The sequence below is a fragment of the Monopterus albus genome, unplaced genomic scaffold (assembly GCF_001952655.1).
Source record: "Monopterus albus unplaced genomic scaffold, M_albus_1.0 scaffold19.1, whole genome shotgun sequence".
NCBI lineage: Eukaryota > Metazoa > Chordata > Actinopteri > Synbranchiformes > Synbranchidae > Monopterus > Monopterus albus.
The window spans coordinates 689,041-702,692 of NW_018127899.1; the positions used below are offsets into that span (position 1 = coordinate 689,041).

General features: G+C 38.9%; 2 protein-coding genes across 7 annotated transcripts in view; both read right to left on the reverse strand.

Annotated features, from left to right (window-relative positions):
* The window catches only part of LOC109956369 (ethanolamine kinase 1), a 56,015-nt gene extending 45,388 nt beyond the window's left edge, over nucleotides 1–10,627 (reverse strand). For all 6 annotated transcript variants that reach the window (XR_002274394.1, XR_002274393.1, XM_020593400.1 and 3 more), the window contains exon 1: nucleotides 10,117–10,627. The gene's annotated coding sequence lies outside the window, so the exon portion shown is untranslated. The remainder of the gene's footprint in view (nucleotides 1–10,116) is intronic.
* Nucleotides 10,628–11,856: 1,229 nt separating this feature from the next.
* Nucleotides 11,857–13,652, reverse strand: part of insc (INSC spindle orientation adaptor protein) — a 43,160-nt gene continuing 41,364 nt past the window's right edge. Inside the window, 1 exon segment of the mRNA XM_020593333.1 lies at nucleotides 11,857–12,863. Coding sequence (XP_020448989.1) covers nucleotides 12,735–12,863 — 129 coding nt within the window. The 3' untranslated portion in view covers nucleotides 11,857–12,734.

Sequence of the window (13,652 nt, forward strand, 5' to 3'; positions counted from 1 at the left end):
TTCTTTTGGTAAGTTCCGTGTGAAAAAAAAAAAAAAAAATCAGGGAGCTTGGGCTCATTTCATCTACTGGTACAGTATATTTATATTTCAGCTCCAATCAAAGCTAGCCAATATGCCATCCCTATGTATTTTCCCCTCTGAGCCCTGCCTCCCCACTATAATTTCCACCGACATTTTGTGTGTAAATGCAGTAATAGACACATTTATCACATCAAAAGGGATTCAATTTTCTTTTCAATCATCCACCGGTATGAATAGCGCCACATCCTCTGTGGCCAACAATAAGGGGCCATTACCGTGAGCCAAAGGATGGCGTCGCCTTCTCTATGCATTCAAAAGGAAAGTGTGTCAAACTGTTTTCCAACGCCAACATTTGTTCTAGGCAAATGGAGACAGCTTTCAGACAGGTTAGTATCCAATTTTATTGTCAGACAAATGTCATTTTTGTGTGGAACCGCATCAATCACTGGGCTCAGACACCAGTGTTCATCTACGGTGAAGCCGGCAGTTAGTCCATTTAATACTCTAACTCTCATGTCAGTAGCACATTGCCAAGTTCAGAAATGACACCCACTGTCTCTTCATTATGTGAAGAGGGTGACATGTGGGATTCAGGCCTCAGTCCTCGAGGGAAAGGGTGGGGGGCTAATTGCCAGAGACACTGTTGATCTACATGAGCGAAGAACATACTTTATAACTGCAATTAGTCGTTCCATTGGACAGGATATTTTCTGTCAGATTTGGTGTGTTGTGTCTTGGAGCTGCAGGAGTGTTGTACTTGCAGTTACTGTACATCATTTAACTGTTAAATGATGTTCATCGATACTGTAAATACTGCAGTTCTTAAATGTGCAGCAGGGTTCTGACGTAAAAAAAAGTAATAATAATAAATCACTACTTCATTCAAAATAATCAAAGTGGCTTATTTCCAATTTGGCAAGGTTCACTCAGAATCATCAATACCATAACTAAAGCATGGTTTCTTCATTCAGCTACTGTATAGGTCAGGTTTTGGTTTGGTTTACTCAAATACAGCAGTGTTAGGCACAGAACAATTAAACTTATTTATATTCTTGTCCTTATGTATCTAAAAATAGAAATAAAATATACTGTACGTGTATGGACTTGGATGGAAGTATGGATCATTTGCTAACTAATCAAGCTTCAGTTGTAATTTGTTTTTTTTCCATTAATTGTATTTTTCTGAATTAGTTTTTTAATCTTCGTTTTTTTTTTTTTTTTTAATCTGACATGGCCGTCAGACCCACATAATAAAAAGACTTTTTGCTGGCATGACGTGATACCGTCAAATATGACTTACCAGAGGGGAAAGAAGCTGGAGAGCCGAGCCGGGTTGGGTCAGTCAGAAGTGGGAATGTTGTAAGAAGTTAAAGGCCGGTTCAGCCGGGTATAAAAACCCCATATATACACAGTACTTATTGGTAGGAAAGCAGTATAAGCGGCTGCTTTTGCAAATGGTTTGCTTGCCCTTATGAGTTAAAGTGAAATGCACAGCTGTCTCCCAACAGTTTCTAGGAGATGCGTCCAGAACCAGCTATATGGCTGTCATCTCCTTCACTTCTAGCTCCCTCCACTAACTATCCGCTCCATTCATAAAAGTTCACCATTCATATCTTTGTCATAATTAACACTGAGACATCAGCATTAATGTCATTTCTTACTATTCTCCTAGATTTTTTTCTATTTTGTAGAATCAGTGCTCCTAGAAAACAACTGTTAAGCACAGAGCCCTTAAGTATGGCTGGTAAGAGTGGTTAAGGAGGACTGAGGGGTCACACACAACTTTGCAAATGGTACAACTCGACTTTTTCCATGTGTTCTTCACGTGAAAATACGCACTACACACACACACACACACACACACATGTTCAAACATCCACTCCAAGGGAGCAAACTCAATCAGCCACATGTTTTCATGTTTAACCAGGAGTGTCACTTGAGGACACAGTCGGTTACATACTGTACAGGGGGCAAGGTTTATCTTTCTGCTTCTGGAAAAGTTACATGAATCAATGGTCAATTCAGCTCTATTTGTTTTAGTAGCACCTCAATGCAAGTGCAATTTGTGTAAATGGTGAGTGAGCCTTTCATCCAGTGTTAATAAAATCAAAAAATTCAAAGTACATCAAAAACAAAAAACATTGGGGGGGGGGGCGACACTATAAAATCACCATTACCCTAATAACATTTTGTACTGCCATTTTTTAGCAGCTGGCATTTTCTCACATCCAGTGCAGTTTGGAAAAAACAACACACAACATGTCACTCAAACTATAAATACCTTGGAGACCAGAAGCAGCTACTGCCAATCCAAAAAGGCATCAAACACACTCAGGCTTGTTAGATATATAAAACCTACAGGCTACAGAGTCTCAGGCTGTTACATGATCCACGCCATCATAACTGTGGACACAGACAGTTAACACACACAGTCCAGTGGTTTGCTACTGTCTGCAGTTACGGGCAGCGATACAGAAAAAACAAATACAATTCTGCTGAAACAATCTCTCCCACAAATCCTCTGAGATGGAGAGGAATAAGAAGTGAAGGGGGGGCCCAAATGTAAAAGGTGTGCTACAATGGCCTGTTAATGGCAAGGGGGTCTCCGAGGACCAGAGAGGGAAACGTGTGTGCATGTGCATGTGTGGTGGGTTATTATGGATGCTGGATGATTTACTGAGGGACAGAGGAGTGTGTTAACAGCCTTGGGGAACAGGGGTTAAGTAAGCTACTCTGCACAGACTTGAATGTTTTTAAAAAGACAGTGGAAAAACATTCATTTTAAATTATCTAAACAGATATCATGTGTGTTCTCTCCAGGTACTCCGGCTTCCTCCCACAGTCCAAAGACATTCAGTTTAGGTTGATCGGTGACTCTAAATTTCACCTAGGAGCGAGTGTGGGTGTGTGTGGTTGTCTGTCTCTAAGTGTCAGCTCTGTGACAGACTGGCGACCTGTCCAGGGTGGACCCTACCTCTCACCCTCTGTCAGCTGGAATTGGCTCCAGCCCCCCGCAACCCTCTTCAGCATAAGCCGTATAGATAATGGATGGAGAGGTATTGCATGTGTGTACACGTCTTTATTATATTATGTGGACAGTTTTTTTTTGTTTGATACCACCATTGCAAGGACAATTTAGGCGGTCCTCACAACCTTAAAGGGCTATTTCAACTTTTGAAGGTTAAGAATTGGTTTTAGAGATAAGAGTAGAATCAGGTTTATGTTAAGGTTAAGGTAGGGGTTGGGGGCAGACCTTTAGATATATAAGGTAGATAATATCGGCTAATCCAAAAATTGGTAAAGAGGTGGAGCATGAGTGGGGCTCACTAGACAGCTAGCGGCTAGCTACTTGTGGCGGGACCCTCACCTCTATCACTCAAAGCAGCTACACCCTTAATTATGTAAAACATTTAGCCTCAATACAATTTAAACAGGCGAGTTATATAAAAATTAATCTATAGAGACCAAAACAGTTTTTTGTACCAGGCTGTAAGCATGTTTATTTCTGCTGTGGGCATTTTAACAGTTGGGCATTTTAACATGGGGGTATATGGGGACTGACTCCCTTTTGAAGTCAGCCTCAAGTGGCCATTCAAGGAACTGCAGGTTTTAATATTTCCACATTTGCTTCATTTCTCAGGCTCAGAGGTTACCGCTTGGTAGTTACACACACCTCAGCTCAGCAGGGCCAATCAATGCTGATGGACAAACACCATCAGATACAAGAACTCCTGGTCCTGAACACATCAATACAATGTCAGTGAGAAGGAACAGATTTCATTGTTTGAATGAAGCCTTTGGGTTAGCAGTAATGTAGAATCAATTATGTTACTAAAAGTCCTCATTAGTTTAGGTGGTACTAAAGGAGGAAGACGGTTCATGTGTGTGTGTACACAAAATGTTCAAGGTAGCTTTTCTTTGCTGGAATGCTCCAGTCCGCAAAGAGCAGTGGTCGCTCTCCCTCATACATACAAACACTGAAATGCAAAAATACAGACTTAATAAAAAAAAAAAAACAAAAAAAAAAACATTTGAAACCAACTAATTTTAATCATGAATTCATTCCTTTTTCCATAGACATGCTGCACTCTGACCATAACTGTACATGATGCTCAAAAGTTATTTTAGTGAAAAGATTTTTAAAAAAAAATCTTTTCACTGAAAATTAATCACCTTTGTTTATCTTTTAATTTATAATGTGAAACATAAATTGCAGCCCTGAATATGTCAGAAACGGTGCGCGTAATGTGGCGAAAAGTGTTAGGTGAACTCAATTAAATGGCCAGACGAGGAAGTGTAAAACAAAACAGTCTCTTTAATAAGAGAACTAACAATAACAAAAACCCATACAAGACACGGTGCAAACACAAAAACTCGCATGTCCTTAACAGTCCGAGGTCAGAGCCAGCAAACACATCCAACAGAGGTGATCCAAAATACGTAGTCCAGAGGGAAGTCCGATATCATACACTGTGGCAGTCCGAGACAAGAGGGCAAAGCAGAAACGAATATACCAAGGTAACAGTCCGGGTCAGAAACACAAGATACCAAAACCGAAGGAAAGCTGGAGAGTTAGAGCTGGAGAGTTAGAGCTGGGGTCTAGAACAATCTGGCCGCGTCCTGGTGAGAGGACGCTGCCTAAATAGAGGTGCAAACAATAACAAAACAGGTGAAACCAATGTGAGTGATGAAGAACGCAAAAAGACCGAAACTAAGGTGAAACAAAAACAGGAAGTAACATCAAAATAAAAGCCGGACAGGAAGCAGCGGAACCGAATCATGACAGAATATGTTGAACATTTTATCAAGGCTGCATGTCTTGAGACAAAAAGCAGCTATTTGAGCCTCAGTATAAAGCATTAATTTGAAAGTCAATTCTGACACACACACACACACACACACACAGTGTAAATTCCTGCAGTCCTGCACGGCATGAACAAATTTAGATGCACTTAGGCAACAACTGAACAAATACAGTCCACAAAGGCAGTGCACCAGGAATTCTCCTGAACACAAAAGGAAAAAAAAATGTTTTACCTTGAAGATCTGTGACAATAAAGTTTACTGTACAGTACATGGCTTGGTCTTGCATTAATTGTAGTTTTAGTACAGATTAACATGCAGATGCTTCTTCTGAGTTCTGTTATAACTGCGTATCAGTAAACTGTTTCATTATGCTGAATTCTCAAGTTTCTTTCATCAAAATGTTACATAAAAAACTCCAGGAAAATTTAAAATTGTCTGTTTTATTGAGTGGATGCTGGCTAAACACTGGCTGGAAAATAGGGTGAAAGACTACCTCTTATTCTAAATGACTCACATACAATATGAAAAAACAACTGGGTTAAAGGTGTTACGTAAATTTGCTTGTTTTGGTCACTTCGGAGCAAAGAGGGGCCAAAAAGGCCAGATTTGTAATCAAACATGGAATATGTTCATGCCATATATAGCCCAGGCTGGATAAAAAGCTGTTCTTTTTCATCAGTGTTTCAAGCTGATGACAAAACAATTTGAAGTTATCAGCTACATATACCCAAGGGCCAGACTTTTTCTGAGCAGACACTATGGGGGCCAGACTATCGCATAATAATATTTAGGCTTAATTAATAAAAAGTTATTTTTACTGCTCTATATCACTGTAAACTAACACTTATAGGCCTACTTAAATGCTGAACTGTTAAATAAGAGCACGTGAAAATATACATACATAAAACAAAATGTTAAATGTGAAAATGAGTTTGTTCCACAGCACAAGTCACACTCCATTCATAAAAGTCTATCTTAAAACCAGTGTGCAACCAGTGTATTTCACACTGTAGGCTACCAGCGAATCAACCTATTAGTTTGTGAGTGAGATAGACCTGATTCCTGCATCGGGTTGTATAGTCTCCTCACTGATAATAAGCTGACAGATAAATTTAAAACATGGGTTGAATGCACATATTTGGGGTCAGTAAATTATTTGTAATAAAATTATTTCCATCAATTGTTTTAGGGGTTTTGGAAGAAAAAAATCTAAATACCACAGGCAGTCTTAGGGATGATCTGGCTTCGGTAAGCTAGATGTGGCCCGTGGGCTGCCAGTTCTGGGTCTATGCTTTAATGCATGGCAGCTACAGGATAAGGCCATATGATCATTGTAAACTAACTCCTGAACATTTCTGGCATTATGTTTTTTACCCTCCACTGACTGTGGCCAAAACGTTGTGACCACAAAATTCTGATAATTCACACTATGTTGTGGTTGTATTTCAGCAATTAAAATCCCATTGGGTCCTCTAATGGGAGTCAGCTGGGGAGTGGACTAATGGTATCTATGAACAGGAATATTGCTCTCTTAATTGGCTGTCCAATAAATGATAGCATTTGAGTCATAATTAGTGTCTGTATACTGTGAGGTCTATATGTGATGCGGCAGGATGCTGTGTGCTTGCAGACCTATCCAACAGTGGACCTCCCTGTTGTTACACACACACACACATCAGTGGACTGGAGAGCCAACAGCAGACTTTTTGGGGGCTCTATGTTGGTCACAGTTGGCCACTTGTTAATGAACTGCTGCTGCAGTAATTAACACCAAAAAATGTGTGGGAACTATCATCTTGTTTCTAACACAATGCAACTGTAGTTTAAATAAACTGAAATTATTGGTTTCAAAGGGATGTCAGTTATCAGACAGTGTCTGTCAAGCAGAGCAGACTGAACTCAGTGCTGTCTCAATCTTTATTTTACTACGTGAATGAGAGGAGAGGACAGTTTATTAGAAACTTTGCAAATGTGCATCTTAACACACCTCAGAAGGACATCATCTTGCCTGTTTTTCAGGGAGCTGTTCCAAGTAGAAGCCCCTTAACCATCCCTTCCTGATGATAGAGTCCTTGAGCCTTAGATCAGCTGCGTTTGGAGAGCAGCTCATCGATGGACTAACAGTGGAAACAAGAGTCCACGGTTCTTTGTGTGCATCATGAAAATATGTGGTTTTACATCTTTTTAATCTTTTGGCCAAAGGAATTTGCCTTTTAAGTTTGGCCAAATTATTTTACTAATTTGTGCGTTTTGCAAATGTAAAAAGTCTAATTTAAAAACTTCTGAAAGCAGTTTCAAAGGAAAGAGAAATGTCAATCACTTTCACCCTCAGAAATAAAAAGCCTAAGACAGAGCAACGTTTCCAAGTCAGAAACAAAATATATGAGACAAAATATTCAATCTCTGGAGTGGCAGAAAAATGTCTTCTTGCATTAGACTGCAAGTCCTTGCATCCTTTTGCTACACAGAATGTCAGATTTTTGGTTTGGAACAGACCGTGAAAAGAAGATAAAAATGACTCTGTACTGCAGCTTACTATGGCTGAATGAAAAAAAAAAACAGATTTACATAAAACTGTTTAAACTATAAAATCATCACTTAGCACAACTCTAGTAGTAAACAATGGGTAAAACATGTGTGGTGTAGCTTGTCCCTCATTTTTTGCAGCATAGAGGTGTTCCAGATATAAACATTCAGGTTCAGTGTGTAGAGTAGGAGAAGTGACAACGACCAAGACCTATTCTCACATACATAGGGATTCATCAACACTGTTTTAACACCAACCTGAAAATCACAAATTATTTCTTTAACACCACAAAATAATGACTTTGCTCAAAATTGCCGAACTTCCTTTCCTGTCTGTAGGTAGTAGAGCTGCTGTTAACACCTTCTCAGCTGGTGGCCTACATTTGTCAGATGGGTGTCCAAATACTGTCACCAACTTTATCAGTCCAGGAAATCTTTCAGCATTTACTGCTGCCAGTAAAATGCCTCTGCATTCAGAGCAGGACAGTCATCACTTTAGTGTTTTTTTGGAAGCATGTTTAATTAGAGTAATGACAGCTACACCAGACAGCCACTAAATGAAAACTCAGTACAAACTTCATGCCATAGGCTTCATCAGCACAACTGCAACAGTGAGAACAAAAACCTCCCATACACTCTGCGTTACTGGCTGATTGTTGCACTATGGAAGCACTTCACGTCATCTGCAGATGTGTGTGTGTGTGTGTGTGAGAGAGAGAGAGGAGTGCAGCCCCTCCCTCCTCTAAACAGAGACCGGCACATACAGTGGAAAAGCAAAGTATGACAGTCCGCATCAACCCGTGAGATTTTGCCGTGTGACGGTAATGGGAAGCACAGGGTGTACCGCTCATTATATTCAAACAGTGGAAATGCAGCTACATATAATGTGCAGCTGGAACATCAGCATCCTTACCAACAGACTGTTATGCTCTGAACAAGCTGCCTGAGTTAGCTTGGTCCTAAAACAAGCACTCGCATCTTCAAAAACATTAGAATTAATTTCCTACCTGGTATTACTTTGATCAAACTGCCAGTAAGGAAAAAAAAAATAAGAATGGGACCAATATACATACAGAAGGCAATGTAGAAAGGGAAAGTTAAAGTTCAGCAGCTTAGAAACTAAGAAACACTGAAAAACTCAGAGCTACAATACTTGGTTTCATGGTCATGGTCGAACCAAAACAATATCAAAGAAACCTGTGTTTTTAGACTGCCTGTTTAGTCCTCCTCTGCATCAATACATATTTCATTGGGTCTGAACAAAGCGAGGCAGGAGCATATTCTATCACAGAGGCCTCTGAACACAGTCCCGCATGAATGCTGGACAACACACATACACGCACACACAAAGCAGCTCAATTGTCTCAGCACTTGGGTAGGAGGATAACAAGTGCAGGCTCAGCATAAGTGCCCTTAGGTGAAAAAGAAGCTCCAGAGAAAGCAAGAAGACCCTCAACTGTCTCTCCAAGGAGAGGAAGTCTTATGGAGAGGGAAAAAACTGTTTTTCATCAAAGAGATGACAATACAAAGGACAAGTTGTACAGATAAGCCCTCACATGTTTCTGTGCTATCACTCACTTGGACAGCTGAAAACTGTTGTATAAAACTTTGCAGCACTTGGGCTTGTGAATCCTTTTCAAAGTTATTATGAATAAATGCATCAATGAATGAATGAATCCTCAGTGTGTGAATACCTGACATTTTGATGACAAGTTTTGTCTAACGTGCCCAACTGCAATACATTCTCACCACCCCCCACCCAGTGAGGCCCAGTGATTTTTGAAAAGTTAGAGACTTAATAGTAAAGGTCCCTCCTGGTTTTTTTGAGAAGACCTGGTGGTTCACAGAAGACCAACAGGTAGACTCTTGGGACCTTCTCTTAGTATCTTTGCCTCTGTCTTTATCTGTGAGCCTCATTCAAAGACATTTCTCATCCCTGTGCCTGAATTTTTGGCAAGATATATATGTGAGTGTAGTTCCTCAGAGATAGCTGGAGGTCAGAAGGCCCTCCAGGGAGCCTTAGCTGCATGAACCATGAATGTGGGGTTTGTCTGCTGTACCAGAGGTGTAGCAGTGTTTCACAACAAAGATGAACAGGAGCTGACTGCAACCTGTTATGCAGTGAAACTAAGTTAAAGCTGCATTAACTAACTTCTTCAGAACAAAACTCAAGCAGTATCCCCTCCTCGTCTCCCACCACTCCTCTTTGCCCCTCTTGCCCCATCTGTGAAATTAAGTCATATGTGGTCATAACAGCTGGAGACAGTTGTGTCAGTCAGGTAGTGCAGCAGTAATAACCAGCTCCATAAAGAATGTATATGGAATATAGAGCCCAAAAAGCATGCGGTTTTCAGTGGCATTGCAGCGACACAATGTGAAATAAGGAGGTTTATATTTTAGCAATTTACATTTAAGCCATTTTTGCAAATTCAAGTGATAATTCTCCCTAAATTAATCCCTATGAGCAACCCCTTCTTACTGGCATATTGTTGGTGGTTTAAACCAGTCATCAGCCCCTGGGTTTAGATAAATACTGTATGTCAGCCCTCTCTCATAGCTGCAACAAGTAACCACTTACTGCAAAATGTGAGGCTGCCAAGTCAAACCTTGTACAATAATTCATTTTATTTCTACTTCATCACATCTCTCAAATAACAGACAAATCTCTCCAACAGGATGACCGTCACACTATTGGGCATGCTGATGCAATCTAGAACATATAAATGGAAGAATAACGAAGAATAAAATTAAATATTGTCTTACCCTTATAAGTGTGTACGCCTGGTTATCCTGGATCCACTTTAGGCCAAAAGGAGCGAACAGTGCCAAAGACACCACATTTAAATTTTAAACAGGACAGTGTTGTATAGATCTTCTGGTTTGGTGTTAAGGACAGCTGTATGGTCCCTATGTCTGGTTCGGCGGTCTCTACAGCTGGGAAAGCAAAAGTTTCCAATCTTCACAGCTGGCATTTTGTAATAAGGAGACCTGTCCCTGTTTACCATCTTTTAGGCTAGGGCATTCTTTAGGCACCATGCTAACATTAGAGCTAGCCGCCGCAGTTTGTTGTCGGAGTCACAAAACCGTGAAACAACGTTTTTGTCATTTTGAGCCTTCAAAAAATGTTAACTTTGATATTTTATGAACTTACTCCTGATCTCACTTCTGTTTTGCTGAACTATTTTTGACCACTACTCTCAAATCTCCAGAGTCCGCCATAACTACTAGCGTTTTTTACACTGCAGGTGTTCCGAACCGTTTATATCACACGTGACACCGACCTGACCAATGAGAGTCGCCATTAAGAACAAACTAACTAATCCGATCAATGTCAACAAATAGCAAACCGGGCCCTGGTTTTAAAAAACACTAATTATAGACGCTTTAGGATTGATAATACAGTAGGATAAGCGTTGTCTGTATTTAAATATCAAAGAATAGTTCATATTGATATTTTTATTGTTTGGTGATTTTCAGTGATGTAAAATTAAAATTATTATGTAAGTCTATTTAATTTGCAATTCAGTCATTCCCTACAATGACTATATAAAAGCTAGGAGGTGCTTAATGCAATTTAAGGTGTTGCACAGATTTTGCCATTCCCACAGTAAAATTCACACCATGTGCCTGAGATATTGCCACAATGTGATAAAAAAATACTGCACCAAAATGCAGTACTTTGATTCCTCTGATTAATTACTAGGAGGAAATATTTCAGATTTTATTCACAGTGTTTTGCACCAAACCCTATGATAATTATTTTTTGCACATCAGAAGCTTATGGCTTTGTAACAGCAAACAAAAAATTTACAGCAACACTGGAAAACACCAGAACCACTTTCTGGATTCAAATAAGTTCATTTGTGTTTTTATTTGTATAGGGCACTTTACATAGTAAGGTCTAGACCTTACAATATCATAGAGAAAAACCCAACAAATCCTCCTTGAGCAAGTACTTGGCAACAGTGGAGAGGAAAAACTCCCTTTAACAGAAGAAACCTCTGATAGAACCATGCTCTTGGTGGGCGGCCTTCTGCCTCGACCAGTTGGGTTGAGTGGATAGATGAGAGACAAAAGAAAAGCATCAAGACACAACAAACACAACAAAATTCAGTAAATGGTTTGTCAGGTTCCTTCCAACAAGAAAGAATCAGATTTGCTCTGAAGGACAAACTCGAGAATTCTGGCTGAAGTGTCTTCTGTGCTCTTTTGTAATGGCTTTATTTATTTATTGAAGCATGAAGCATACAGCATACCAACACAGAAAAACTGACATTTTAACATGGTTCCACAATACATATGAGAGTAATTCACTATAATAAAACACACTAAACATTAGATAAATATTTGCCTTTATTCCATGCATGGCATACAATAATGGTAATTTTCTTTAAATAACAATTAATTTATGTTCAAATTTAAAAACATTTTAAAGATTCATTTTCCAGTAGCAAATATATGCAAAAGTTGAGATTAATGACAAATTAAGTTCAAAATGCCATACAAAACGTAAGCTGTTTATTGTAAACCAGGACAAATAGACCATTTTGCTATATGTCTCAATCAAAACATTTAAATACATATAGTGTCCTGTCAGTTATGGTGCACAGATAAACATACTCAAAACATGTAATATTTAATATCTAACTGTAATAATTTAGTGTTAAATGGTTATGTAAATAAAGTGGCTGTTGATTAAAACATTTTTTTTTGTTTTATTTGTTTTTGTTTACTTTTTAACAGACCAACAGTAAAAGCACTAAGAAGAATGTAGCCAGACATACATCATGGTACTCCAACACTAAATTCTTTAGATGATCATTTTTACTATTAAGACATTTTATTGTATCCACTTGTGTGAAGGATCATTTTATGTTCTCAGACAGCCACAATGATTTGGACAGAAAAGAACAAAATATTGTTGGGTGGTGCTTTTGTTTCAGAACAGGTTATACTTTTATTTCCAAACAGTAGCACCTACTCTTACAAAACAATTACTGTTATAATTAATGATATAAAATTCTCCATTGAATAATATGAACTAATGACCTTTTTCTAGAAAACCTTACACATTCATTGGATTTACTGTGATCACCGAGTCGCACTATGCAACACATTTATGTACACTTACATATAGATGTCTTCATCACCCATTCACACTGGCACAATGCAGTTTCACTCTTTTCACTCAAATCCAAATTGTCCAGTATAACATTTGGGAAATGATGTCAGGACACAGGAAGTGACAAATCAAGTTCCACTCTGTAAATAGATGGAATGTTTTCTAGTAAAACTGCTCAATAGTCCTCTGTGTCATGAAAGTGTACATCATCTTGTACATGAGTTCACCTCTCCAATATCAGTGATTGGTGTGCAGGCTGTCATACAAAGCTCTCTTCCATGTTGGAACACAGCAGGAAAGAGTCGACTAGCCGTGGTTTGATCAGCTGCTGGTGGTCGGCTGGTTCGATGCTGTCTGGACATCCTGCTGCCAGCCTCCTCAAAGCAGCCTGGACACACACACATATGCATAAAGGGAAAATCACACAAATATGTGTTTACACATACCAAGATCATGCAAACACACATTGTAATCATGTAAACACATATGCAATCACTTTGGTGTTTATGTTGTAACTGTAATATGTTTTATAATGTTAAATCATTTTTTTAAAATACCTTTATGTGTCAGGTTAACAGCAAACAGCAACAAACTGTAGAGGTACTGTATTATATTCAGTACCACTAGGCCAGCATTTAATAACACACTGGGATTTTTCTTTAGCACCACATCTCATATGAATTAAAGACTGCATGAGTAAGAAGTGTAATGTCTCAGACCCATTCAGCCAAGAGAGCCTCCAACATTTACATTTAAGATTACAAGTGATCTGCAAAAGCTCAGTGTCCTTTGAAGGCACAAATTCAGGACCTACAAATGCACTACTTAACTACTGGCTAAAAGGATAATTTATTAATTTGAATAGACTGACAAGTGTGGTTACAGTGAAGAAGAGGGTATTTCTCAGTGCAATGAAGTAGCCCAGATAAACTCCTGACCATTATGCCCTTCAAATTCCCTCATCGGCCTTAAGATCTGGTTTTAATAATTGTGATCAAAATGAGAGAATGATCAAGTATGAGCAGTGATATTATTCATTGATATGTATATATTTAAGCCTACATTATTTGAGATAGTGTGAACCAGTCAGCAATCATGGCTTAAAAATATTAAGTTTGTGATAGATTTTCAATTTTCAAATATTGCCCTATAGCTGTAATTAAATTGGATATTTTGC